At 47.9% G+C, this 27970-nt stretch overlaps 5 protein-coding genes and 2 non-coding genes across 11 annotated transcripts; 6 read left to right on the top strand and 1 right to left on the bottom strand.

Moving 5' to 3' along the window:
- Nucleotides 1-494: 494 nt before the first annotated feature.
- LOC117864078 (uncharacterized) lies at nt 495-6353 on the top strand. 2 transcript variants are annotated; one of them, XM_034748068.2, is made up of 9 exons: nt 496-763; nt 2275-3435; nt 3816-4374; nt 4444-4530; nt 4744-4848; nt 5343-5398; nt 5718-5817; nt 5903-6001; nt 6087-6353. In XM_034748068.2, the coding sequence occupies exons 2-9, from the start codon at nt 2321-2323 to the stop codon at nt 6147-6149; spliced, it is 2184 nt and encodes a 727-aa protein (XP_034603959.1). In that variant the 5' UTR covers nt 496-763; nt 2275-2320; the 3' UTR covers nt 6150-6353. The 2 variants fall into 2 exon arrangements, 1 of the variants encoding a protein (XP_034603959.1); XR_004642339.2 differs by lacking the exons at nt 5903-6001; nt 6087-6353 and having other exon boundaries at nt 495-763; nt 4744-5150; nt 5718-5800.
- Nucleotides 6354-6794: 441 nt separating this feature from the next.
- Nucleotides 6795-6865, top strand: TRNAG-GCC (transfer RNA glycine (anticodon GCC)). The gene has a single exon. It is a non-coding gene; the product is annotated as a tRNA-Gly (tRNA).
- Nucleotides 6866-7828: 963 nt separating this feature from the next.
- Nucleotides 7829-13249, top strand: LOC117862375 (probable inositol transporter 2). 2 transcript variants are annotated; one of them, XM_034745829.2, is made up of 7 exons: nt 7829-8393; nt 9337-9535; nt 10888-10958; nt 11064-11399; nt 11493-11600; nt 11794-12402; nt 12494-13249. In XM_034745829.2, the coding sequence occupies exons 2-7, from the start codon at nt 9403-9405 to the stop codon at nt 12995-12997; spliced, it is 1761 nt and encodes a 586-aa protein (XP_034601720.1). In that variant the 5' UTR covers nt 7829-8393; nt 9337-9402; the 3' UTR covers nt 12998-13249. The 2 variants fall into 2 exon arrangements, with proteins under 2 accessions (XP_034601720.1, XP_072151099.1); XM_072294998.1 differs by lacking the exon at nt 7829-8393 and adding an exon at nt 8448-8614.
- Nucleotides 13250-13664: 415 nt separating this feature from the next.
- On the bottom strand, nt 13665-17521 carry LOC117862376 (protein PHOSPHATE STARVATION RESPONSE 2). 3 transcript variants are annotated; one of them, XM_034745833.2, is made up of 9 exons: nt 17004-17521; nt 16741-16814; nt 15874-16355; nt 15451-15682; nt 15286-15362; nt 15160-15199; nt 14922-14982; nt 14496-14586; nt 13665-14194 (listed from the first exon to the last, which is right to left on the bottom strand). In XM_034745833.2, exons 3-9 carry the CDS (start codon nt 16288-16290, stop codon nt 13946-13948), a joined length of 1167 nt encoding a protein of 388 aa, XP_034601724.1. In that variant the 5' UTR covers nt 16291-16355; nt 16741-16814; nt 17004-17521; the 3' UTR covers nt 13665-13945. The 3 variants fall into 3 exon arrangements, 2 of the variants coding, with proteins under 2 accessions (XP_034601724.1, XP_034601722.1); XM_034745831.2 differs by lacking the exon at nt 16741-16814 and having other exon boundaries at nt 17004-17323; XR_004641980.2 differs by lacking the exon at nt 16741-16814 and having other exon boundaries at nt 14119-14194; nt 14496-14561; nt 17004-17319.
- A 4493-nt stretch (nt 17522-22014) lies between these two features.
- Nucleotides 22015-23778, top strand: LOC117865767 (peroxygenase). Its single transcript, XM_034750009.1, has 6 exons — nt 22015-22407; nt 22502-22654; nt 22773-22858; nt 22966-23060; nt 23179-23304; nt 23405-23778. The coding sequence occupies exons 1-6, from the start codon at nt 22104-22106 to the stop codon at nt 23553-23555; spliced, it is 915 nt and encodes a 304-aa protein (XP_034605900.1). The 5' UTR covers nt 22015-22103; the 3' UTR covers nt 23556-23778.
- A 378-nt stretch (nt 23779-24156) lies between these two features.
- On the top strand, nt 24157-24230 carry TRNAI-AAU (transfer RNA isoleucine (anticodon AAU)). Its single transcript has one exon. It is a non-coding gene; the product is annotated as a tRNA-Ile (tRNA).
- A 1038-nt stretch (nt 24231-25268) lies between these two features.
- Nucleotides 25269-27671, top strand: LOC117862533 (uncharacterized). Its single transcript, XM_034746025.2, has 4 exons — nt 25269-25577; nt 25901-26129; nt 26400-26552; nt 26921-27671. The coding sequence occupies exons 1-4, from the start codon at nt 25311-25313 to the stop codon at nt 27592-27594; spliced, it is 1323 nt and encodes a 440-aa protein (XP_034601916.1). The 5' UTR covers nt 25269-25310; the 3' UTR covers nt 27595-27671.
- Nucleotides 27672-27970: the final 299 nt, after the last annotated feature.

Genomic DNA, 27970 nt, shown 5'->3' with positions numbered 1-27970 from the left:
ATCGATCGTCGGTCCAACGAACCACAAAATTGATTGAGAGAGAGTTAAAACTCAAGCATTTGAGGTTAGCAAATCTCAAACAATAATGTTTATTGGGACATATAGAAACCTTGCGTCAAGACGAAGAACCCCTTTTTAACTCACAAATCACACAATTCGAATATGTTTTTGGAAAGAAATACCCCTTAAGAGGCTTGTTTTTTAGTGAAAGATCAAAGGAAAACTAAAGATCTTATGGAAAAAAAAAGGAAAACAAAAGTTGCCTACGTGATGCTGGGCCACAGGCCCACGGACCAGAAGCGATGACAAAAAAGGCCCGATTGTGAGCATGTGGCCTCTTCCCCGCGCCAGCAAGACGTCGCTCCTCTCACGTGCGCACCTGCTGACCTCACTTACACACGTCAGAAACCGTCGCGCGTCACACACAGCCGGATTCACCACCAGAGCCCACCAGTTACAAAACGGAGCCCACCAATTCTTTACCCGATCCCCCCTTGCGGCGGCAGCGGAAAGGCAAACCCGAGGAGACGCGACGAGATAATACGATTTCAAACTCAAACCGAACACCGAAGGGGAAGAGAGTGTGTGGGGGGGAGAGAGACCCCGAAGCGGGAGAGAGAGGGATAAATCGGAGAGGGCCGTTGGGAGCAGGTGGCTATCGCGGCCGCCGCCTCCCTAATCCGGAGCCCCTCCTCCGGATCGCCCCAGATTCGCACGATTTGGGGATCCCGCGCCTCGCCATCAGATCGGGAGGACAATCAAGGTAATTGCCGTCGTCGTCGTTGCCGTCAGATGATTGCGTTCTAGGGTTCTTCGCCGGTTCTAGACATCCTGATGGATTCCCCAACGGCGAGACCGTCTCGTTTCCTTAGGGTTCTATCGGTAATTTGATGTGGATACCATGCGCCCTGGGCTGCGTGGCTGCATTTCGCGTTCCTCCCAATCGCGCCCCCGCCCGCCGCGTGTCCTCTCCCTCCGCGCCGGCGCCGCCCTCCAACGCGGCCTTGCGCTCTTTCCCATCCGCCACGGGGACGGGGTTCTTCTCCACCCTGTTGCGGCGCGCCCTTCTACCCGCGGCGTCGCCGAATCCCATCCTTCGTGCGCCGGAGGCGGACGTCGCCCGACGTGCATCGGCCTGGCACCGCCTGTCTCGTTGAGCTCCCCGAAGAGGGGGGGATAAGCAGGTGAGGCTGAACCCTGAAAACCCTAGTTTCGTGAGCGGTGGCCGCGGGTAGGCTCGTAGGTCGTGGCATGTAGTCGCAGTTCATGGTGGCCAGCGAGGCAGCAGTCACCTGCTAGTAAGCCTCAATATAAGAGTTGGGTAAGATTAAGAATCTAATGTTGTAACAACACCATTTATTTATCTACTTTAGATCCTGGAGTGTGTGAAATCTGTTCTGAGTCAATTAGCTATTAGATTTCTAGATGGTAGCAGTACAACATGTTGGCTGATTTGGTAAAACTTGATAGATCAGGTTGTTGTTTTAAATTGTTTCAATTAAAGGACACAAGACACCATAGCAGGTAGATACTATTTTCCACTCGAAGATTAGGCAAGCTGCTACCTGCTTAATATGCTTGAAGTTAACTCTTTTTGTCTTAAACTGTTGATCCTACTTAATTATGATGGACTTGTCCAAAAAGCATTCTTTTTAAAGAAAGTATTCACCTAGTTCAGGTGAATGTCTTGCTTACTTCAGTTGTCTTTTTGGAAGTGTTTTGTGTACAGTTTTCAAATCACATTTCTAGCAAGTCTAGTGTGATCTGCTTGAACTTTGAACCATTAGGACCAGTTCAACTGTTGCTGATCCCCTCCTCCACCTATACGTTATCTCTTTCCCAATCCCCTCCATGTTTACTTTATCTCCTTCTGATGCCTTCAAATATGATTGTTTCTGCCAACCCCTCCATATAAGAGCCCCTTCAATGGTGTCTACTTGCACCGTCCCTGGTCTACCTTGTGCCAACCTTTTTTTCACAATGCTTCAACCTACTGTTCCAACTCCTGACTATGGCGAGTACCACGAGCTGCCTCACCGCTTATGTGTCACTTTCCATGTGTCGTCATCAAAGTCTTGTCACGCATTGTTAGAACATGCTACTTTTTCAGATTTTCTTGAAATGTAGCATCTGTACTTTCTACTTTAAGATCCTCAATCGCATGTTCTTATTTCTTATTGCTATTTATAGATAATGTTCTCATTATATGTAGAAATGCTTGTTTTGTGAAGTAAGCACAGGACAAATTATTGAATTTTAAGTTGACATTTACAGGTGAAGGGGAAAGTTTTCTGCAACTTAAATAACTAGAGTGTTGTATATGGCTGAGATGAATTCTGATCAAATTCTTGAGGTTCCTGACACTCCTGACCGAATTCAACAGTCAACATGCCCTGCATCCAGCTCTGTTGTTAGGAGGGACGTTACAGTGGCAGCTGCTAATCCATTACCATGCCGCAGAATTAGATTTATAACCAGGAATAACCCCATGCATGGTTCAACAAGTCAAGATAATGCTTGTAGTGTCCTGCCTGCACCTTCAGATACTGACCATATTTTCAAACAAGCTGAAATGGCACGGATTCTGGCACTATCAGAAAAGCTTGAGGCAAAATTTTCCATACAGAAATCTGACAGGACTGAAATATCTGTTGAGAATGAAAAGAGGGCTGAAAAACGTGTCTTGGATCAGAACAGCAGCATTTCTGACCACATCAGTTGTAGTGTGACTGGAGGAAGGAGCCCTAGCTGCAGAGTTATAGATGGGAAGGTTAGTGAGCAAGAAGCAAATCATAGGAATGCAGGCTTTCTTGGTGTAGGATCAGGTCTTCCTACTATCCCAGTGGGAAAACCACGAAACAGAACATGTACTAGCACCAACAATAGGCTGAAAGGTGTAGCAGGTACTGATATTTGTCGAGGATCAAATTCTGGGGAGGTCAAAGGGGAGTTGGTCACTAAAAAGGCCATCGCAGGACCTTCAAGCCCTCCATGTGGTGTTCCTCAAAGGCATGTGGGTCCAAAAAAGCTGGTCCGCAATGGATGTATTTCTCCCTCTAACATAGCCAAAAATAGTGCAAATGCTGATGAAAAGCAGGAAATGTGCTCTCAAAGTGGACATTTGAACCATCCACATCCTCAGCTTGATGCAATTGGCAAAGGCAATGTGATTGATCTCACTGATAATTCACCAATAATGACAAGGCAGAGATATGCAGTGAAGGATAAATTGATCTCTGGATACAGTATGGACACAAGGGCAGCAAAAAAGTTGAGAACAGACAGAGCTGGGAAGACTTTAATTCCACAGTCTGTGTATCATGCCAACAGCAAAAATTGTTCTGAACTTGGTTTATCAGGCAGCAACAACAAAGGAAAGGAAATTAGCAGTGATATCTTGGATGTTGATCAAATTGGAGAGGCTAATCTGAGAAGGTATGTCCTCCTATCTGTTCTCATAAAGATGAGTTCACATCATTCTCTTCTTTTTTACGATGGGAGTTCATTGTGTGCTATAGTAGTTTGGGGACTTATATAAGCTGAAAACATTTGAGCTCATCTGTTCTAAAACATGCCAAATGGGCATATGTAGAAAATTATTAGTTGAATTGAGCTGATAGTACATTTATAGCTTGATGGGCATGGACTACAATGACACCCAATTGATTACTTCAAAATTCTTTTTTGTCCATTTGACTTAGTTCAGCAAGATACCTTGTATTGATATGAAATGAATACTTTGTTTGTCTGGTCACTGTATCGTTGAAGAGTCTACATGCTGTATGGCTTGAACTTTTGTTACCTCTGTGTTGCAGGATTTCTCTAAGTGCTGCTGGAACTTATTCTGTTGTAAACAACAACAGTCCTAATATGGATGAGGAGCAAGGTTGGAAAACAACGCATAACCACACAAGTAAATTACCCATTTCATTGATGGGTAAGCTGAGTTGCAATTCTGAACGAGAATCTGGATCTTCCGCACCATCTAGTCAGGATCATGGATCTGGAGCACCCATAATGGCCTCTAATAGGGTGCGGAATAAACCAATAATGATTGGTAGAGGAAGAAGCAAATATGCCTCAACTTCGTCCCATCCCGATGAAAGCTCTAGTGCTCGTGACGAACCTGAAGCTTCTTTTATTCCATCATCAAAAATAACAGCTGGCAGAAATCATACCAGCCTTCGACATGATATTCCTGTAATAACCATTAATGACATACCCGCTGAAGCTACATCTAGTTCGAGTGGATACAGTAATGGAGCCTCTGTTGATCCTACCGTACAAGCACAATTAGAGTCAGATGAGTTACTGGCTCGCCAACTTCAGGAGCAGCTTTACAATGAATCTCCTTGTTTTGCACCTACAGAAGAGGTAATTCTCATCCCCTAAGTACTCCATTCGACTTGAAGATCATAAAACAGTTAATTTTCCTTTAAACAGATTGATGCAATCGTAGCAATGTCACTTCAACATGAAGAAGACACACATCACACATCTAGGCCTGTAAGGCGGTCCCCAAACAATACTGTGAGAGCACTGAACTCAATTTTGATGTTTTAACTAGCTCATATGTGACCAGTATCTCTACAAGCTTTTCTTGCAATTAGGTGAACATGAAGTTAAGATTTTTTTCTATATTATATTAAAATAAATATGCTAATAGATCTTGCAGAAAAAATTGTTCCCCCTTTGCTGTGTTGTCTCTATTGAAATTGACACATTTTATCACTTTTTGCTTAGAGAGGTGCCCGTGTTTCCCGTTTAAATGCTCTTAGGGCTGAATTGGCGACAACAAACAGGATGGTTTCCCATTTGCAGAATATTGCTCCAGTAACTTTCAGATCGGTAATCTTTTTCCCTTGCCCTTTTCATTTATTACCTGTGAAGTATTATTGATATATTGGCGCCTATGTAAAGAAAAGTTTCTGGTTTTGTTTAGACTTTAGACAAACCAGCATGCTATTAGACTTCCTTGCCATTCAAATCGACTCACTGTCACATAGAATGTCGAGATATTATAAGACATAATTATACATCTTTCTTTTTAGTTTTCCAGTTGTATTACTATTTAATAGATTATTAATGGACATTGGAATATGATTGGATAAATACTGGATCGTTTGTATGTTCATCTACGGCCAACAGAGGTACTATCATATCTTGGCTTGTATTTCTACTTTTCTGGCAGATGCTTTGGACTTCTAACTTACCACTGGGGCATTCTCAACTGCTCCTTGAACTATGTTGTGATGGTAGTCTTCATTGAGTGAAAAGTTTTTAATTGCTTTACTGAAACGATCCTCAAAGATAATTAACAGCTTCTACTGTGCTACTTTCAGGGACCTGCTTTAGCAAGATATCCTGCTGCTTCGCGCATTCAACCTAACATTGATTTGTAAGTGATCATACTCCTGTTTGTCTGTTATTTTCGTGTTACCTTACTGATTGGAGAACTCAAACAGTCTAGCATGTTCGATTCATTTAGTTATTGCTCTGAATGAAAGTTTTACACAACTATTCCATTCTTTGTGCACATGGGTCATCTATTCTGAAGATGAACTGTCAAAAAATGAATCTATCTTCTGCGTATGCATCTGTTTAAACTCTTTTGTTGGGCAATTTCTTTTTCTGCATTTGTGCTGCTGTAACAGCTCTCGCTTGAACAAAAAATCGCACGAAATTTCAAACATGCCCTAAAGGAGTTCCTGTTGCAGAAATGACTATGACGCGCTACTTGCACTGGATGAAAATAACCACCAGCACACTGGTGCTTCAGAAAGCCAGATCAATAATTTGCCACAGTCAGTAGTTCAGGTACCTTCCAAACTGGTCTATGTTTTCTTTCCTTTCCTCATTGTTTGAAAATCTTAACTAGTTTTCCATGCTCTGTTTCCAACAGTTGAATAGCATCCAAGAGCCCTGTGCTGTCTGCCTTGAAAATCCCTCTGTGGGAGATATCATCCGCCATCTACCATGCTTTCACAAGTTCCATAAAGAGGTATGCAGTCTGATTGTTATGTTTCACTAACCTTCACTGAGCTCTGCCGTGTATCTGATGTCGACTTTGTTCTGTCACGTTGCAGTGTATCGACGAGTGGCTGAGAAGGAAGAAACTGTGCCCAATCTGCAAGTCTGGGATTAGGTGAAGCTAGCCAGTTTTTCAGTTGGTAGTGGTAGGGACGAGAAGCTAGTTTCTTGTACCGGCCGCTCCTGTGCCAATTCCGGCCCGTGCGTTTTTGCCCCGGGTGTATCGTTGCCAGTGTCGTTGGCTTAATCGGTCATTCTGTACGCCGTATCCCTTTTTGTTGCTATATTGATTCACCGATATGCATAAAGGATGAAGTTAACTAGCCCCTTGTCCGATATGCTTTTTTTGCATGATTTTCCTTGTGCAAATCGCTCTTTCTTTCACGCCTCTACTGTGTGTGGGGGGTTTGGTCGCCGTGTGAGTTAACACATGTTCATGTTCTGGTGCGAACTTGAGGCGGACATTGCTGGTGTCTGCACTGCATTTCAGGAACCGGAAACAGGTGAGGTGTGAACAGGTTAACCGACGTCCATTTTCCAAATACGGGCGTACGTTTATACGTCCTTCAAACAACATAACAGACTTGCAGCATCAGATGCTGCGTGGCGAGTCCTCGGACAGATCGTATCAATATCAACACAAGTAGCGTTTCAGGGATTGTAAAAAGAAAAGGGTAATGCTCGCCTATTTTGTGTTAAGTCACCGGTCGTTCAACCTTCTATACTAGTAACAATAAATTTAATCATTCCCCGCGTTCATAAACGCACCAGTGGTCTAGTGGTAGAATAGTACCCTGCCACGGTACAGACCCGGGTTCGATTCCCGGCTGGTGCAATCATTTTTTTCCCTAGACGTCAGCTCAGCAATCTACAATTTTGTTCGTGTTTGTTTTCTTCCTTTCTTTTGAAGTGGGTCTTTCGTTTTCTTTGATGCCTTTCAATGTGTTGCCTGTCCTGAGATCCGAAGAAAAGATTCAACCGAACTTCGAAGAGCTATGACCGTAGTTGATCCCAAATACTTGAGCATCGATGTCTTTGGAGTCTTTTGACCGAGTGGCGCCTAGCTAACTCCAGATGATACTAGTTCACTATGCAATCATTTTTCACTAAACCTTTGCCTTCAGGTTATATAAACTTGACGAGGAATTGTTTAGTCTAATATGTTTGGTTTTGGACAGATTTAGCGGCTCCTTTGTGTCATTTACTCTTTTTTATTTCTACTAATTTCATTTAAGGGTCAAATCTTGTTGGCCAATGAACTAGTGCCACTTTTTTTTTTAAAAAAAGAATATTAATAAAGTAATTTTTTTGTCAAATGCTACAAATTTCAAACGGAGGGAAGTTGGAAGCGTTACATCCTAAAGTAGAACGCGTGGGAATTGAGGTAGAATTGAACGTCATCGTAGCTCGTAGGATTCAGATACGTGTGAGTGGGGCCTAATAAACTTCTACTTGGTCATAGTAACTGTTACGAATGTTGTTCGTAAAGTATATACCTATAAAAAGTAGGTAAGATTCGTGAGACCTCGACTCTTTCACCAGAGAACGGATGACACAAAACCTCGACGGTTACGTTTTTCTCGTGCTTCCAGACGGATCCAAGCAACAGAACACGCTATCTTTAGCAGGTCGGCACTCGGCACCCGAATCCTCCTAGTTCCGGTTCCTGGGACCCGATTCCCTTTGCCTTTTCGAAAGAAACGGAGGCCTGATTCCGATCCGGGGAACTTGCGTGCAACAAACTGCCGCACCAGCACCACCCATCACCCGCGCCAGCGCGCCACGGTTTGGCATCCCGAGCCCCGGCCCTGACACGCGCGCCTCAGACTCAGTAGTTGTTAGTTCGCCCGCGCCGGCGGCCTGTAGAACGGAGAAGCGCGAGTCCAAGGGATCCCGCGCGGTTCGCGGCGGCAGCGAACAACCGCGCAGCGCTTGTAGCCGCGAGGCGGGCGGGAACGACAGGCAAACCGCAGACACCAGCCAGACGGGCGAGCCGAGCCCTCCCTCCGCGCACGCGCAACTCGGGCTCGTACGGCCGGGATCGCATCGCCATCGCCATCGCCATCGCCATCGCCATCGCCGTGCGTAGGCGCACCCCCGCCGCGACTCGACTGGCAGGCGCGCGCCCAGCATTGAACCCCCCCGCGTGCGAGTGCGCGAGGAGGAGGCGTCGCGGCGCCCGCAATAAATCCAGGCAAGGCGCTGCGCGGCCGTGCGACGTCGCTGTCACTTGGCCGACTCGTTCGTCATCGACTCCTCCTCGTCCCTGGGGGCTGGGTGGGTCGGGGGCACTTCGCTGCTGGGCGGCGCGGGCGCGGCTCTCGACTCGACGGCGGGGTTTTGCTCGCTCGCTTTGTCTCTCGGTGAGGTTCCTGGCTTGCCTTGCCCCTGCATGCATTCGTTTCTCCTCCTCCTCCTCGTCCTCGTCCTCCCTCCGCGCGGAGAGGTTGCGGCTTTATTTTGCGGGGTTTCCATCTCATTCGTTTCTCCTCTCGTCAATATTGTTGAAGGGATTCACGGGGATTAAGCGATGTTGTTGTTGGGTTCAGTGTGAGGGTTCCCTCTGCAGATCCTGCCGTTCGAGGTCGGTTTCAGATGAAGATTGCATACAAATCATACAGAGACAGGCTACCTAGTAACATTTTTATAACACTTCGACAATCCAAGCCAAATCGACATAGCAAATTCACGTGTGTGTATGTGTGTACAAGGGTGTAGTACATGGAGCATGAATGCATGAGGGGGTCATGGCCCCCTTACTAGCTCCGTCACTGGAGATTTGATCTGATTTTGAATTTTTTTCCCTTTTCCCAATGGTTGGGTAAGATCACGCGTGTTTCAAGTCAGCATTGGTTTTGGGGCATTACTAGTTCTATGCAATGCTCAATGCTGAGTGTGCAATTCCAAAAGATAGGATTATGGCTTGAGGACATAAGCTAGTACATATTCTTTGTTCTTCATGCAAAGGCATTGGGATAAGATTCCACGCCTTTTGATTTGGATAAGCCTGATGGGAACTTTCGCAATGCTTTCACGACATTTACACTAGAGGGCTGATAGCTTTTGACGAGATATTCCCTTATTTCCTTCTCCCGCATCAATTTTTTTGGATATGTTCTGACTGATGTTGATGCTCGGAAATTTGTATTTTCTGACATAAAAAATTCTTTTTTTGAAGGAACAACGACATAAAAAATTCTGATGCTTGCCGTACTGAGCAACTTTTGTAATATGCTCTTCCAGCAGAATTTCCTAGAGCCTGTATCTTCGTGCTAACTCCAGTGAATTTCTGTTTTAACGATGCAGTGAAGTGCGTGACCACTGACCAAGTACATCTGAACCTACGTCAGTGTGTAAAGGCACTTGGATGCAATGGAGGGTGGTGTGAATGTAGCAGATAAGGCAGGATTTAAGGAGTGCTTGCGGCTGACATGGACACAACCTTATATCCTCCAGCTTGTCCTGTCTGCTGGCATCGGTGGTCTTCTTTTCGGATATGATACAGGTATCTGAACATGATAGCAGACAAAACAATTAATCTTTTGACTTGATAGATAGCGGTGCATAGCTAATGCATGTTTCAATCTGCTCCTTTGGCTTCTCTCTCACAAATGCAATTTTAGTATTTTGAATTGAAATACAGTTAATGCGCCAAATAATATGCCTGTATTCTGGAGGGAAAATAATATAGTTTCAACTTCAACATCACTAGTTGTTCAGTCTCTCTTTCTTAGTGACATTTTACCGTTTTATTTTTACAAAAAAGAACTGTTTTTGTTGAGCACCTTGAATTTCTCATGAAAACAAGTTCCAGGAAATTCTCCTTTTACTTCATAACTATATCACGATGATGTTAATATCGGTAATGCTAACCATCCTATGTCCGACGCGGACGGAAAATATCGGACGCTCAGGTCCACTCAAACAGCGTCAGGGCGACGGACCCAAAGTATCATTTCAACCAAGCTAGTTGCAAGCTCAAGTCCGATCGAGAGTTATCTATTTGCTGCAGTGCTGCATGCTGGGTTGCCTGCTATACTTTCCCTCAAAATCCTTCACTCCTGCTCTGCTTTCTCCTTGGAGTTCGCCACACCGGCTATGGCGGGCGCCGCGCCTGGACCTCGCCCCCACCCTGCCGGCTATGGAGGCCGCTGTGCCCCGAAGCTCGCCCCCGCCCCACCAGCCATGGAGGCACCTCGACGTGCCCGGATCGCGCCCCCGCCTTGCCGGCCATGGAGGCCCCCGCGCCTGGAGCTTGTCATCCGCATCCTCTCGGGCGTGGCCCCAACCTCCTTTGCGTCACCGTCCGTCGCCTCCCAGCATGACGCATGGCGCGGCGAGGCTGTCAGTGAGCGAGGCCGGCAGCCATGGGCGCGCGTGGCGGGAAGTGGTCTCCATGGCCGACGAGATGTTTCTGCATGTTGCAAGTGTATGTTTCACGTGTTTCGGATGTTTCAGAAAAATATTGCAAGAATTTCATGTTGATGTTGCGAAGTAGATCTAGATGTTGCATGAAACATGCGCTTGATGTTGCGGCGGGAAATTTTTTAATCAGAAACGATGTTTACATTGAACGATTTTTCGCATATTTTTCAATGTTGCAACCTCATACTTTCGATGTTGCAGATGTTGTTTTTGAATGTTGCAATGGAGCGTCCGATGGAAGTTCCCATCGGACGTCCGGGCGCTAGCAACGCCCTATTAATATTGTGGTGCATTCAGTGCATATATGCTTCTAAAATGTTTAGGCATTCTGATTTAATTTCCTGCTAGCCATGTTCATCCCACTTACATACTTTAGAAGTTCATAATCTAGCTGATTAATTTGTCATCCTGTTAACAATTATGCTCTGCTAGGTGTCATATCTGGAGCACTTTTGTACATTCGAGATGATTTCGCTGCGGTGGAAAAGAGCACTGTATTAAGGGTACGGCCTCTCTCTGGTTCAAGTATGGGGCTAACATGTTTTTCTTCAGAAAGAAAGAGAAGTATGAGACTAACATGTGATGTCTCGGTTTATTACACATAACAGGAAACAATAGTCAGTATGGCCGTTGCTGGAGCTATAGTTGGAGCTGCATTTGGTGGCTGGATGAATGACAAGTTTGGAAGGAGGCCTTCCATCATAATTGCTGATGCCCTGTTCTTTGGAGGTGCTGTGATCATGGCCTTTTCCCCAACACCTACAGTAATCATTGTTGGGAGGGTCTTTGTTGGTCTTGGTGTTGGAATGGCTTCCATGACAGCTCCTCTGTACATCTCTGAAGCCTCGCCTGCTAGGATCAGAGGTGCTCTTGTGAGCACAAATGGTCTTCTCATCACTGGTGGCCAGTTCTTGGCATACCTCATTAATCTAGCCTTCACTAAGGTACTGACATTACACTCGTCATCTTCTACAAATTTGGGAAACCTTTATTTTGGCAAGGAGTTGCATTTACGTTATCTCCATGACTCGTGTCAGGTGCCAGGAACCTGGAGGTGGATGCTTGGCATTGCAGGGGTTCCTGCCCTGGTCCAGTTCATACTGATGCTGATGCTGCCAGAATCACCAAGGTGGCTTTACAGGAAGGTTGGTGTGTGTTTATGCACAAAAAGTAGTTCATATGCAGTAATCATCTTAGGATCCAAATACTATACTGCTGTCTGTACTATCTACTATGTAGTAATGTAGTAAATTGTCACTGCCAAGATAAAAAATGATTTTGCTGAAAAAGAAAAAGGGAAACTACTTTGAAGTTTTTCTCTCTTGGTGAAACAACCAGGGTAGGAAAGAGGAAGCTGAATCAATCTTGCGGAAGATTTACCCTGCGAATGAGGTCGAGCAAGAGATTGACGCCATGCGCCAGTCTGTCGAAGAAGAGGTGCGGCTTGAGGGTTCCATCGGCGAGCAGGGCCTGATTGGCAAGCTGAGGAAAGCGCTCGGCAGCAAGGTCGTCCGGCGGGGGCTGATGGCCGGCGTCATCGTCCAGGTCGCGCAGCAGTTCGTGGGCATCAACACCGTCATGTACTACAGTCCGACGATCGTGCAGCTGGCCGGCTTCGCGTCCAACAACACGGCCATGGCGCTCTCCCTCATCACCTCGGGCCTGAACGCCATCGGCTCGGTCGTGAGCATGTTCTTCGTGGACAGGGCCGGCCGGAGGCGCCTAATGCTCATCAGCCTGGTCGGCATCATCGTGTGGCTCGCCGTGCTCGGCGGCACGTTCCTGGGCGCCGCGCACCACGCCCCGCCCGTCAGCGACCTGGAGACCCGGCTGCTCGCGAACCAGACCCAGGCGTGCCCCGGGTTCAACCCGAACGTCCGCTGGAGCTGCGTGAACTGCCTCAAGGCCGCCTCCACTTGCGGCTTCTGCGCTCACCAGGGAGACAAGGCAAGCCTTTCATTGCAACATTTTTTTTTAATTTCAAGTCTCCATTCCCATCTTGCCGGAATCGCTAATGGTGATCTCGTCGGACTTGCAGCTGCTTCCGGGAGCGTGCTTGGCGCTGAACGACGCGTCGCGGCGGACGTGCCGCGCGGGCCATCGGGAGTTCTACACGGAGGGGTGCCCGAACAACTTCGGGTGGCTGGCGCTGATCGGCCTGGGCGCGTACATCGTCTCCTACTCCCCCGGCATGGGCACGGTGCCGTGGATCGTCAACTCGGAGATCTACCCGCTGCGGTTCAGGGGCATCTGCGGCGGCATCGCGGCCGTGGCCAACTGGGTCTCCAACCTCATCGTCACGCAGACGTTCCTGTCCCTGACCAAGGCGCTCGGCACGGCGGCCACCTTCTTCCTCTTCTGCGGAGTCTCCTCCCTGGCGCTCGTCATCGTCTTCTTCACCGTGCCGGAGACCAAGGGCCTGCAGTTCGAGGAGGTGGAGAGGATGCTGGAGCGGAAGGACTACAAGCCATGGAAGAGGTATCACGGCGTCGGCGACGTCGGGCCGGGAAAAAACCGTGAGATCGGCCTCAGTGCACCATGAAATTCCCATGAGTTGCGTCCATCTAGATCCAGGTAGCAATAATTCGTAGTTAATAATAGGTTGTCTGTTGATCTCTTCTAGATTTCCAAGAAGTAAAAGATGAGGAATTGGTCAAACTCCAGTTAGGCTAATCCCAATGGAGAGTTTCATTTTGATGTTTTCAAGATAGCCACATAAGCAACATGAAAATGAAATTGTATTTGAAACTACCTCTACAATGCAAAATTTCATGGTGTAGTTTCATATGCACTACATGCAAGACACAAACTGTGTTGGTAACTGTGCATACATGATTTCATCTAGACGAAATCCCTCTTACCTCTCTCCTCATTAACTCATTGCCACATCATCAAAAATGCTGACATGGCACCTAATTAATGTGCATGAAACCTCTATGAAACCTGCACTAGGATTAGTCTTATGAAAATGAAAATGTGACTACAAGCCTAAATGCGTATGCAGTTTGCCCTGTCATTGTCTGCTTGAAACAGACAAGTGTATCGTGTACTAATATTGCAGTGAAACTAATCCAGTTAGGCTTCCTTGCAACTTTCAGTGACCACTCTAGGTAGCCTTTCCAGACTGGCATCCTACTTTACACAAGTTCATATAAGGATAACCACAACCCATTTCACCAAATTGGCCCGTTTCTGTCTCACTTCACCAGTTCAGTACTCAGCATCAAAGTACATAAACATCAATATCGTTACCATGGGTACAGGTTGTGCATCTGGAGTGAAATGCCGGTACTGCAACAGTTGATTCTTCAGATCATTGTATACAGATCCTTATTGCAGGGTTCAAAAGCTCATGCTACCAACTGATGCTAAACGTAGGCGTATCTACGCCTCACTGTTTTCACTCGTTCTACTGTTATTTACAGACGCAAAAGATAAAACACCAGGTAGAAACAGGCATGGAAGACTGGATCAACAGATGGTCATGCAGTCATGCTCCTGCCTTGTTGCCAAGTGAGCCAGCCTCTGACGCCTGGACATCTTCAACCAATGCTGCAGTTCTGCTTCCCTCGCCGCACACCCCTATGGAGCCCCCTGCCGACAGAGCTGAAGGAGGGGCGGCTGCTCCCGCTGCTGGACTGGGAAGAAGATGCAATATGCTGCGGTCTGTGTTGAGATTCTGCCGCTCCTCGAGCTCGTGTAGACTCATCACATGTTTCTCTAGTACGCTTCTGTGAATCTATGGCACAACAAGTACCGAATGCATTGGGGATAAGATTTCTTATCTCGTGCACATGCCAAGATGAAAGGCGTGTCCCAAACTCCCAATATTGATTATCATTAATATGTACTTTTGAACATATGACACCACATAATAATGCACTGTTAGAACCTATCTCGAATGCACGGTGATATAATTTAGTGGTTAACTGTAAGATTATATTACCTTTAGAGAGTCAAAAGCATTACATAAAAGATTATGTAGATAGCCCAAATGTAATAGAAGATTAACATTCAAAGTAAACTCAATGAAAGTGTACCTCGAGTAAATCACGACGTGTCCTCTCTACCATCTCGTGAAGTTTCTTCTGAAATTCTATCTGCACCTGTAATGCAAATTCTTGAATGCGTCTGCCAAACAAAACTTAAATAGTCACATATTTTTTTCTGTGCAACTAACGATCCTTGATTAAAGTGGCATTAAACAAGCAGTGAGATTTTCCAGGGTGAAGAAAATAAGGCTAGGGGTATGCATCTTGAAAGGACAAGAGTATTTGGCTACTGAAAACACCAGCCATCAGAACAAAGAGTTGAGTTGAGTCATTCGATTGGTATCAGTAGAAGCATGCCAAATGATTACTTGCAAAAGCTTAGGTTTCTTCATTGATGCTTAAGAAGCTACTCTTGCACCAGCAACAGTATAAAAATAAAATAGGCTTGCACATGGAGACGAAATTGTAACTCACATCTGTACATCTGAAGGTATGCCTTCATTAGACGTCGCCGTATCTACTGATGTGCCTGCAACTGGTCAATGCAACGAACTGGATAAATATGGGACTTGAGTGCAAGTATTTCTTTGAGAACGAAAGAATGTATAACACATACAAAATTCTAAATTGCACGGTGCTGATAATGATGGGAAACAGTAAAATAATTCAAGCAAGTGAAAAGTACTGGTTTGAACAACCATCGATAGCTGACCTTCAGATGGGCGATGCCTAACTTGAGCCAATTTGTATTTCTGCCTTGAGCATTGCCTTTAATTAGCAAACTTTTAAAACAGAAACTATTGTTGCGCAACTAATTTCATTTTGGAGGTGAGCATACCTGCAAGTGGCTTTTCACCTGCTCACGTGTCAGACCTTCAACATTCATGATGTCAAGAATGGCTTTAGGTTTAGCATCTGCATTTGTTCAAAGATAATGAGAGGCAATAGGAAACCTATTGTACTGTGGACGAGGATAGAGGTGATCACAGTGCTGAGATTTTACTTTCACAGCCACCGAGCTGGTTGACGGCATCTACGAAACGATCATGCATTTCCGTAGTCCATCGTCTTCGCACCTTGGTCCTGAGGGGTGAATGGACATTTATAGTTGCTGGAGGAGAAACAGTAGGATACAACTGCCCAGGAATTGTAGGAACTGAAACTAATTGATGGACTATGTGCTCATCCTGCCGTGTCTCAGAATTTAGATATGAGGAAACTGGTGCAGATTCAGCCTGTGTAAAAAGGAAACATGTCAGCTCTAACTTGAGCATATCAAGGAACATAACATGGAACTGTTCCAGAAATATATGGGGCCAACTACCTAACAATTTAAATAACATGTCCAATGCCAGTCTCAGTTTCCATGATCAAGTAAACATTACATCACTAGTCACTACTCACTACTTCTTTTGAGCTAAATTACCATTTGTGGATAGTTCAAAGTCATGTCAGCAGTAATAATATCATCCAAACCTCCAGTCACCAAGCATCTTAACCATTCATCTCTGTCGTCAGATTCATTAGGTTCTCTAACAGGACCACAATCTGGCAGTTTCTCAACACCAATGTCATTGTTATTCAGTAAATCACCAAGTTGGTCCGCAGAATGTGTTGCTTCAGCAGGTAGTACAGGGTAATTACCCCCTAAAAGTTGTTCTGATACTCCAGAATAGGATATTGGGTCAGAGGACCAGATTTCAGTATTCAAAGAATGAACAATTGATGGTGTCACATTAGGAAAACGCCCATGCACAATAACCGTGGAGAAAGTACTGGAAGATGATGCCACAGATGTTGAACAAGGTGCCCCGGTACTAGCAGGCAAAGACTGTAGAGCCATATCATGAGGATACAAGGACTTGTAAGAAATGGCATTTGACTGGTGACTGCTAGTTAGTTCTCCATCTGCAAAAACAACGCACATGTTCAGAACTTCAAGTTCTAGGAGGAAAACATTTGTAGAGCTTTGGTACTGGAAATTTTGTGAATCTGGCTTTCGACTACCGTGTGCCTGAATTCAGTTATCAAGCCTTCAATCAAATTTAGGGTAGTAGATGACTGGAGTCAGCATGATAACTGTGATGAGTGGTACAAATTATTGAGAAGATAGAACTGGATAAGTTTCCGGCATGTACCAGTTAACCAGTACATGGTGTTTATGCACAAATTGTCATATTTATAGCAGATTTTCCTAAGATGAAAGTTTATGGAGTTACTTTTCGAAAAAAAAAAGAAAGTTTATGGAGTTCAGTTTCAGAGTACAGAGAGGGGAAAGCCAGCTACAGAGTACCTTGCTAAAATTGCATAGGCTGTGCAGAAAAGGGAAGCCTTGCTGCGAAGAATGAACGCGGCAAGTCATCCGTGCTTGAATTGCGCAAAGTTGAGAACGTGAGGGGATGAAAAATGAGAGATTACGAGTTTTTAAGATGACACACGCAACGAAAAGAAAAAGAAGCAGTCCTAAAACTGATCACCGATAAAAAAAAATCTGTACAAGAGAAAAGTGGCAAGAACTTGATATATCACGGGTGAAATCTATGAAAGGAATCTCACCTTCGAACAGCCAGCAAACGAGACGAATTGGTCGCGAAAACCTGCGATTTCCCTTGGATTCACCGATTCAGGCGAGCCTTGGACACGCGAAGCAGGCGCAGCTATATCATATACTACGGTACCATCGGTTTCGCCTAAAATAAACGGAAGAAACAAAGACATCGGATCGTGATGTCTATGAGACGAGCGCGATGACAGCATTGGATTAGCAGGCGACGACGCGGAGAGACAAAGAGGGCGAGACAAAATCTAAGACGATAAAAAATGCCGGAGCAGCTGCCTGCTGCAGGTCAAAGGAAGCGGAGAAGGGAAACAAAAAGAATAGGATGAAGGGTATCCCGGGGGATTTGGGAGGTAGATACCATCTCGTCATACTGGAAGCAACGCGGGAAGCACCGCGCCATACGAGGAGACGCGAACACTAGCTTCTTCCATGCGCAGGCCACTCACCGCCTGCGCCGCAACAACATCCGGGCTCTGGAGGTTGACAGCGTCGTGGTCTCCTCGCACCAAGACAAGACGAACGCGCTGACATCCCACCTCCGTGGGCTGCTGAGCGCGCAACACGGCGACTCCGGGCTCCATCGACGTCGCGGCGCTCTACGCCGACCCGGTGCGGGTTGATGGGCCGCCTCTGCTGGCGCCGTTCACGGAACCGGAAGCGCGCGCCGCGGTGTGCTCGATGAACAGGGCCAGCTCCCCTAGACTGGACGGCTTCGGGCCATCTTTCTACGCGGCAGCATGGGCCACGGTGGCGCCGGCGGTCATGGAGCTGGCCTGGGCATTCCAGGCAGGCACTGCGGAGCTTGAACGACTGAATCGCTCCTTCATCGACATGATCCCCAAGAACTCAGCTGCCAGCTCCCCTAGACTGGACGGCTTCGGGCCATCTTTCTACGCGGCAGCATGGGCCACGGTGGCGCCGGCGGTCATGGAGCTGGCCTGGGCATTCCAGGCAGGCACTGCGGAGCTTGAACGACTGAATCGCTCCTTCATCGACATGATCCCCAAGAACTCAGCTGCCACAACCCCGGGAGACTACCGCCCGATCTGCCTGCAAAATTGCTCCCTGAAGATCATCTCTAAGATGCTCACGTCACGGCTACAACACCAGATTCCCCACCTTGTTGATCCAGATCAGACAGGATTCATCAAGGGGCATTCGATTTATGAGAATTTCATCTACGCGATGGAGCTCGTCCAGTGCTACCACCGCCGCAAACTACCCACCCTGGTTCTGAAGCTCGACTTCGCCAAAGCATTCGACTCCGTGGATTGGCACAGCCTCAATGCCATCATGGGCGCGCGCGGCTTCCCACCCCTCTGGAGCAAATGGGTCGTGGGCATGCTGCAAAGCTCGAAGCTTGTTGTCCTTGTGAATGGAGTTCCTGGTCCGTGGTTTGCCTGTGGAAGAAGCCTACGGCAGGGGGATCTATCCCCCTACCTCTTCCTCCTGGTCGCGGACGTCCTGCAACAGATGATCAAGGTTAACAGAAGGATCTCACACCCTGCCGCGTCGGGACAGTCATGCCCTGTTCTTCAATATGCCGATGACACCCTCATTCTCCTCAAGGCAGATCACGATGGGCTAGTGGCGCTGAAGCAGGTGCTTGATTTGTTCTCCGAAGCCACAGGGCTGCACATCAACTTCAGCAAAAGCACCATGGTGCCCATGAACGTTACCAGCTCAACGGTGCCAGCGTTGCAGAGCATTCTTGGGTGCCAGCTCGGTAACTTCCCCCAAACCTATATGGGGCTGCCATTGTCCAATGAGAAACTGAAACTATCCGCGTTCAGCCCTCTCATTGCCCGAGCTGATAGGCAACTCAGCGGCTGGTGCGCCTCCTTGCTCAATCCAATGGGACGGGCAGTGTTGATAAATAGCGTCATGGACAGCCAGCTCACCTACGCTATGTCAGTGCTGCTCCTTCCTCCAGGAACAATTAACGCTCTCAATCGCCGGCGACGTTGCTTCCCGTGGTCCGGGGAAGATATAGTCAGCGGCGCTCAATGCCTTGTTGCTTGGGAACAAGCGTGCCAGCCCAAAGAACAAGGAGGACTCGGCATCAAAGACCTGACCATAAAAAACAAGAGCCTCTTGCTCAAACTCCTTCACCGCCTGCACCACCCCGAGGGATCGTCCTGGGCGCGCTGGGCCCGAAGCCATGTCGATCTTGTGAACCTGTGAGGCGACATCAAGGGCGCACACTGGGCAGCTCTAGAGGAACTGCTGCCGCTCTACCGCGCCATCACCTGTTCTAAGGTCTACGATGGAGCGGCAACAAATTTCTGGCACGATCGATGGCTATCAGCCGGCAGAGTGAGTGAGTTGTTTCCCCTGCTGCACTCGCACGCCACCGGCGGTGAAGTCTCAGTCGCGCAGATCATGGAAGAGGGACTGAGCAGACATCTTGCCCCGCGGCTTTCGCGCCTGGCCAGCGAGGAACTGGCTCAGCTGAATGACCTGATCGATCGAGTTTCACTCCGGGAAGGGGATGACCGGAGTCACTGCCCCCTGAACCGGAACGTCATGGTCCTTCAAACTGGTGCAACCTACAAAAAAATCATGGCTACCAAACTTGAGAAGCGAAAGACGCAAAGATGGTCATAGGATGATGATGTGCCGTATAGGGCCTCGTGCGGTGTGGATAAAGCAAGGGTCTTGGTTGGCAGGATGTTGAGGTATGTCCTCGTGCGGTGTGGAGAAAGCAAGGGTCTTGGTTCACAGGATGTTGAGGAGGTATGTCGCGGCGGAGAGAGCTTCAACCCAAAATGTGGGGGGAAGACTCGTCTGGAGGAGGAGGGAGCGGAGAATATTGTTCGTGGTGCGAATGATCCGCTCAGCTCTGCCGTTTTGAGGGGACGTGTATGGCATGACATGCGAAAGTGGACTCCGCGTGTGAGGAAGAATGTGTGGGCGCTGGAGTTGTCAAACTCACTGATAGACTAAGTCATTTGTGTGTTGGGTGTGCTATTTATCTATTTATGTGCCTGTGTGCACTTTATTTACTTAGATGCTCTTTAGATGCTTTGCTTAGCTTCTATGAAAAAACCCATGGTTGGCATGTATGTACCCAAAATCCCCCTTTGTGGAAGAGTGGAATGGAAAGATCAATTTGGCCAACAATTGGTATTCAAAGTCTAATTTTCCCACCTACCCTCTCCTCTCTCCCGTACCCTCCCCTCTCTCCTCTCTCCCGTACCCGAGCCCCCCTCTCCCATGCTCACCCGTGCTCTCCAAGAGTCACGTCTTCCGAGTGCAGAGGACGATGAGAGCTGCTGCCTTTACTTATGCCTCAAAATCTTTTTGGTGTTGTGATTGGTTGTCCAACTATTATTTTGGTGGTTATTCATCAAAATCTTACTAATGTTTCTTTATTTATTCTCCAGTCCATCGAACCTACGGTTCTGATTGGAACGTCAGGAGTTGGAAGGACATCCATAAAATATGTTGTTGAGACGATGGCTTCCTTCAATGAGGTAATTTTTGTTAGCTTTTGCTACCTAGGCTGTAATGTTGAGGTGTTGTCTTGCAAATGTGGTTTGTTGACTTATAACATCTCCAAAATTTAAATACAAAGGCATGTCAAATCCATCTTTGCATTCTGAATGTACTGCTGAAGAAGCATATAACTGGACTCAAGTGAGCAGAGTCAGATCTGCAGTACCATTCGAAATGCAGACTTCATGAGTGAAAAACTGATTTGTGTTTCATAACATGTTTATAAAATGTGACCAAATTTGGTCTTGGTCTGGTTATCCCTGTGCCATCCATGTCCACGAGGACATGCTTCTTGATGCCTGTAAGTACTTTCTTAATGGAGCCTATGACCATACTATTTATCGAAGTGTAGGAACTTGGAGGGTTGGGTGTGAAGCAATCTGATGGTTTTATTCATTTAAATAGTGGAAGCACTAGCTGATCAGGTCACTCGAGAGAATTGAAACTTGAAAGGTATCAACCTTCGTGCCCGTCACCAGCATCAGAAACATCTCCGCTTACATTGCTGTCGCCGTGGCTGCAAAAAGCTTATGAGCTTGGTACGCTTCACCTCAGTTTGCCCCGATTCCAGATATTTCCATTCGCCTCCAATTCCCATAAACTTTTGGCTACAGGTTTGGGGACCCGTTTGCAATACCCCCGAGACCTGGTGAAATACGCCGAGAGCTGCATGTACACTCCTGTCTACTGCAACCACCGATAGCTCTGCGGGGATAAATTTTTAGTAATAAAAAACTAGGAATGCAGGGTACTACAATGTAGCGGTGGTTTTTGTTGGTTTGTCTCTAATTCGACAACCCTTGTTGCTACTGTAATGTCTACCAGCATCAGCAGTAGCAACAAGGGTTGTCGAATTAGAGACAAACCAACAAAAACCACCGCTACATTGTAGTAACGTTACCGAGGCAGATGTATGAAAGAGTCAAATCGTTGTTCCAGGTAAGCTGGGACCTTGTTTAGTTCACAAATTAGAAGTGACAAAGTTTTCATTTTGTTATAAATGCGCAACTATAATATTTCGTTTGTATTTGTGAATTATTGTCCAAATATTGACTAATTAGGCTCAAAAGAGTCGTCTTGCAAAGTACAACAAAACTGTATAATTAGTTTTTGATTTCGTCTACATTTAGTACTCCATGCATGTACCATAAGTTTGATGTGATGGGAAATCTTCTTTTTACATAGTGATAAAGTTGGGAAAAAGGAAGCCTAGCAGTGAAAACAAATTCAGTTGCAAGCCCCAGGCTTAGTTTCTCTTGAAAGTGGGATGCCTGGGCACCTGGCTACATGGAGCTGCAGGCCTCACGGCACCAACAGAAGCCTCCGGAAGAGGCCTCGCACGCTGCGTGGCGTCCCGCGCCACGTTACGGCCGCGCAGGTCCCCGCGCCATGCACGCCCACACGTCGCTTGCCGCGGCGTCCTCTGCCGCGCCACGTCTCGCGACCCGCCGAGCCGCTTCATATACGCGTCCCCTGCGGCAGGGGACACTCCCTACGCTGGAACCGGAAGCTAGCTAGCAAGCTTTGTCTTGGGTTCTCACTCACTCCGACCACGCACATTCCACTAGTTTCGATCCCGTCCGGTCGTGCGCGCGGAGATGCAGGGGGCGACGACCAAGCAGTCGCGCAAGGCCGACCGCGCCGCGGCGAGGGCGGCGGAGGGGAGCAAGGACGACGGCGACGGCGCCAAGGCTGTGGACGTGGTGAGGAGCGACGACGCCGGCGACAATAAGACCGCCGGGGACGTGAAGGGCGAGCTGGGCGACGCCAAGGGCGGGGCCGTGTACCACGGCATGTCGGCCACGGAGGGGAAGGACTCCCAGACCATCGTGGCGCTGCAGTCGCCGGTGACCGTGATGCGCCCCGTCCGCGGCGACCTCGAGGAGCACGTCCCCAAGCCATGTGAGAAGGCGTGTCCTTTCCGTTCCCTTAACGTTATCTAACAGCTTGAAAATTTCTGATGTATTCATCCATGGCGATGGGCTGATACGGGCAGATTTGGCGCGAGCTCTTGCGGTCCCGGACATCTACCACCCTGACGGCAGCACGGACGGACACAGGCACCACCACATGAGCGTGATGCAGCAGCACGTCGCCTTCTTCGACCGCGACGACAACGGCATCATCTACCCCTGGGAGACCTACCAAGGTACTACGCCATGGCTGCATCTCCCGGCCCTCTAGTTCATGTGCTAGTAATTCTTTATATCCCTGCACTGATGAAATCGAGAGATGCGATGATGCATTATTAACATCGATGTCTATAGGATGCCGCGCGCTCGGATTCAACATGATCATGTCGTTCCTGATCGCGCTCATCGTGAACGGGACCATGAGCTACGCAACTCTGCCTGTGAGTACCACCTCCAAAGATCCATTTGTTCGTCTGAATTTTTAAGTGTTCCGTCGGCACGGTAACTTTTCATCTGAACCTTAACCGCGCGGGATTCGTGACCGCAGGGCTGGCTGCCGTCCCCCCTGTTCCCGATCTACGTGCACAACATCCACAAGAGCAAGCACGGCAGCGACTCCGGGACCTATGACAACGAGGGCAGGTACTGATCTTCTCTTCTGGTACTGTTACCATCTGCAGTCACTGAACAAATTAAAGACCTGATCTCTATGACCATTTCCCCAAATGTCAATTTGCCGGGGGTACGGCGGGTGGTTCAGGTTCATGCCGGTGAACTTCGAGAACATGTTCAGCAAGTACGCGCGGACCTCCCCCGACCGGCTCACCTACAGGGAGCTGTGGTCGATGACCGAGGGGTTCAGGGAGGTGTTCGATTTCTACGGCTGGTGAGCCCACTGACCGAAACGCCCCCAGATTTTCCCCAGATGACACGAGCGATGAGGCCTTCGTTCTTGGCTGATGCCATCATCATCTATGTAATCGCAGGTTCGCGGCGAAGCTGGAGTGGACGATCCTGTACGTGCTGGCGCGGGACGAGGAGGGGTACCTGTCGCGGGAGGCCATGCGGCGCGTGTACGACGGCAGCCTCTTCGAGTACGTCGAGAGGCAGCGCGCGCAGCACGCCAAGATGTCCTAGGCTTGTCCGGGGGCTGCATGCGGCTGCCTCTCTGCCCGCCTTCCAGTTCGAGCTGCACGCGTGCGTGAAATGGGCGTGTAGCTGAGACTCGGACATGTCACTCTGCTCGCCGGCGTCTCTGGATGTAAATAATCACCAAACGTGTCGCAACATGTCAGCATGTAGCCGTCGTCGATCGGTCAATAACAACGCAGGAGTTCGCCTGGGGCTTTTTCCAGGTTCACCGACTGTGTGTTGTGCTCCGCCTGTGGATTACTACGAGTCCTACGTCTCTACCACGTTTTCCGGGTTCGTGGTCGCTGTTGATGATATCCCCTCGTGTCGACCGGTCCCCATCCGCGCCGCGACGAGGTTTGCGACGAGACCTGCCCCTGCGTCTGCTGGCCGCGTGGCTGCAGGGCTCCGGGAGGTCCTTAACATTGCTGCGCGCCCCGTGTTGCAGCCCTGAAGAACTCGTGCCTGACCTGCGGATGGTCAAACTTCAAAGCGTACGCACGCAACGCAACGCCCCGGGTCTCGATTCTGGGGCACGGGTGCCGGTGGTCTCCGCGCTGAGAATAGTTTTGAATATATGGTGTCATGTGAGACCAATCCATAAAATGGCCTATTAGCTCAGTTGGTTAGAGCGTCGTGCTAATAACGCGAAGGTCGCAGGTTCGAGACCTGCATGGGCCAATATTTTTAAATTTTTGTATTTTTTTCTTTTTGTTTGATTTTGGTTTGCTTCAGAGTTAACTTTAGCTTTAGTTGCCGTTGTCGAACTAGCTAGCTCTCTCCTGAATCGGTATTTACTAAAAAACAACACATAAAAAAAATTATAATTCACCCTGGAAACAACCATATCGTTTGTTCTAGCATCCTGCCCCTACCTGGCTGTCCTAGATCAGGAATGCTATTTAATTCTAGGAATGCCTAGGGCCCTAGTTTGCCAATTAAAAAATAAATAAATATAGGGGAACTCCGGCCCTAGAGGGCTAGCTAGAGGCTCTCTCTTTGTCGAGAAAGTTCCATGAAGTGATACTACGATTGAGGCTCAATTTCATGAATTGGTAGCTCGTCTGTAGGTTCATATGACCATGTGAGTGTAGTTTTGCATCCTTGGAAACAACAATCATGGTACTCATGGTCGATGTTTACTAAATAGTCTTTGTGCTTAGACCTCTGCAATCTCCTTTAAGTAAATCGGTGTTTCATGTTTTTCACTTTGATAATAGCTAAACGTTTGTATAAAGAATGATTGGTTCTATGAGGTAGGACGTCTATCGCTTATTCGCTTGTTCCCTTGATCAATGGATAATGACCCGATCGTAACATCCTTGATTTTCTTTGTTTCTTTCTTTATCTCATGAGACTTTGGTTCCCTATCCTGCTTTAATATATATTAACCAGCAGGGGTCAACCCTCCTGTTTCATAGAAAAAAAATGAATGATCAGGTGCAAGCATCACGTAGAGCCGTAGAGGCAGCAAGAGAGCTATTATATTCCTTTGCTTTCAAAAGGTACTTTGCAGTGTTGATTTCCAAAAATTTGCTCGCGGTACAGAATAATGATATAGGATGTGCATTTCTACGAAACTGATATGCTTTCCATGTTACTTTACGTTCTTTGTTTACTTTTCTAAAATTTTGCCTTCTTGGCCCGGCAACAACCCCTCTCCCTTCCTTTTTTTGAATAATGACAGTGGGCTCACTGGGCCTGTGGCTTTGTGGGCTTTTGCTCCGGGTCGCCGAGTCCTCCAGGACAGAGTCGCGCACAATGCTGCGAGGGGCGGCTTCGAGATGCACCCGCGCCGCCGCCCGGCGGCTGTCGTCGTCGGCGGCGGAGGCCGAGGCGGTGGCGGCGTCCCCCGCCGCCGTGGGAGCACGGAGAAAGCCTTCCCTCGACGAGGGAGACTGGTCGTACCACCCGGAGTGGTGGGGCGAGGAGGACGGTCCTGGCGAGGGGGCGCAGACCGTCTTCCGCCGCCACTCCGAGTGCGGCAACGGCGTCGTCTTCGTCTCCGCCTACCCCGCCTCCCGCCCGGTAGCTATCGCTTCTCTTTCCTGTTTGGGCTATTGCTTCATTGCTTGTGCTGATGCTAGCGGAAGACAAGGACTTCCCCAATTTGGGAGTTAAGTTTTTGCTAAACTTAGCAAATTGGTCCTCATTTCTCTCTCAGTAGACTGGCTGTTTGGTATTTCTTGCTTGTTCCAGGAAAAAAGAATGCGATGGTCTAATTTTCTGTTTGAGTTTTGATATGAAACTTACTATGAGATCACTGTTGCACTAATTTTAGTAACTTGTTGAGACTCACTTTTCTTAGTAAAAAGGGGCTCATTAAAACACAACGTGTTATTCAATGTCAGGCTACTGAGCATTGGCCAGCAAAGGAGAGATGGCTTCAAGAAAGAAATGCAAGATTATACCCAGAATCAGCGGGTGCTGACCAGTTTAAGATACTAGGCTACCAGTGGCGAGTAATGCGTTTTAACGATCATACACGGCAAAGCACCGCAAAAGTAATGACATGCTATAGGACGTCGGGTCAGAGATCATTATTCTTGATGCAGCAACCACATGTTTTAGCTGTTCCATGTGAGTTCACTTGTATCATCCTGCAGTGACCATGATATATGTCCATTTTGCTCTGTTAACACCATCTCTCTGTTGATGTACAACTTGCATATACCAGTCACTCTGTCAAAAGATACCAGTAATATGGTTGCCCTGATTATTTCTTTACTGCTAGTGTTAAATATTATCATTGCACAATATGTTTTGCAGCTAAGTTCACGTGCACCTAGCTGTTTAGAGTGTTGATGCAAAAGCAATCTAGTTTTGTTGATGCTGGTGCTGTATCTACAGATGTCAAGAGTATGGTGTCAGCAGGATTGACAACACTTCCTTGTTCTGCTTATGATCTCCCCGAAGCAGCATCTGGACAAGACAATATGAAAATTCTGTGCATCGGCCATGGTGGCGGCAGCTTACCATTGTTTTTGGCCAGCAAATTCAGAGGTAAACACACAAGCTTCGGCAATTTTTAGTACCAACACATTTGTACTGCAATTTCCCACTTGGTGATACTTGTTTTCTGCGTACTGTAGTAAAGTGAATTGGTTCCCGTTTTAGGTTGTTTGATAGCATCTCTATACCTGATTAATTTAGCTGTAGAATATGTTAACTTGCGCATGAATTGACAGCAATTTTAAGAACAAAGCACCTCCTATGCAATACTGAAACTGCTTGTCATCAGATCATTGTGGAGGGTTTTGGCCTAAGCCTTACATATCATGATAGCATCGATGATGGAGTTATACCTGCAAATGTTTTTGGCGTCCACAGCATTGAAATGCCAGATCATAGTTCACTTTCACCCCTTTCAGGTGCTTCTGTCCACATTGTGGAAATTGATCCAGTGGTTGTTTCTGCTTCTATCGAAGCCATGGGTTTCCCCATGTCATCTGTGAAAGGCTTATCATCTGAATCCATGCTGCCCGCCGATGCTGATGATCTGTTATGGGGAGGCATCCACGACCGCATTTCCCTCCACATAGCAGATGCCGAGGATTTCATCGTCAGCGACAGCAATCAGTACGATCTCGTCTTCATCGACGCCTACGACGGGGATGACATATTTCCTAACAAGCTCTGGGACGTTGACGGAACGTTCATGAAGGACCTGGAGAAGAAAGTCCACCCCGATCACGGTACCGTGGTCGTGAACCTGCACTCTGACTCGGAGCTGCCCGCTTCGGACGCGGAAAGCGTGGATCAGTTCCAGAGCATACTTCCCATGGGCAGGCAAGTCTCCCAGGTCTGCCAGGCGTACAAGCAGCACTTCGGGCTGGCCTTCACCGCGGCCGTCCCCTGGCTCTGCAACATCACCCTCGTCGCCTGCCGTGACAAGGCGATCACGAGCGGCGTGCGCCTGGGGCTTAGTCGTAGGGACTTCGTTCTCGGCAAGCTCCTGTCGAAGTCCGACATGGTCGAGCGCGCGCTGGGCCTGCCGTTCCCTTGCTTGCCGTACATCAAGAATGGTTTCACGCTGGTTGAATGATTGAGGTGCACTCTTCTTGAGGAACTTGAACGATAAGCTTTGATCGGTTGGATGTTATTAAGTGATTTTCTTTTGCCCTTCGGCCCGTCTCACTAATTGTTTCGAGTAACACATCTCGCAAAGTGTCGAGACATCCACATGGTTGTAGCTCGTGCGGTGGTTTTGCAGATCACTTGCCAAGCGTTCTCGTCCTTGTCCGGGATTGATTGAGAATTCAGATTCCGTTACAGGCAGCACGTTGCGTTCAGTACATTGACAGAAGCGCCAGGAACTCATGTTTCATGTCCCTCCAGCGCGGCAGCGCGCATGATGCTCGCCGCCTCGGCGCCGCCCGCGGACACGAAACCGGCCAAACCAACCCGCTGATGCTCCGCGG

Source organism: Setaria viridis, chromosome 7, assembly GCF_005286985.2.
Source record: "Setaria viridis chromosome 7, Setaria_viridis_v4.0, whole genome shotgun sequence".
Lineage (NCBI taxonomy): Eukaryota > Viridiplantae > Streptophyta > Magnoliopsida > Poales > Poaceae > Setaria > Setaria viridis.
Note: the sequence above shows the minus strand (reverse complement) of the source record. Positions and strands in the feature narration are given on the sequence as shown.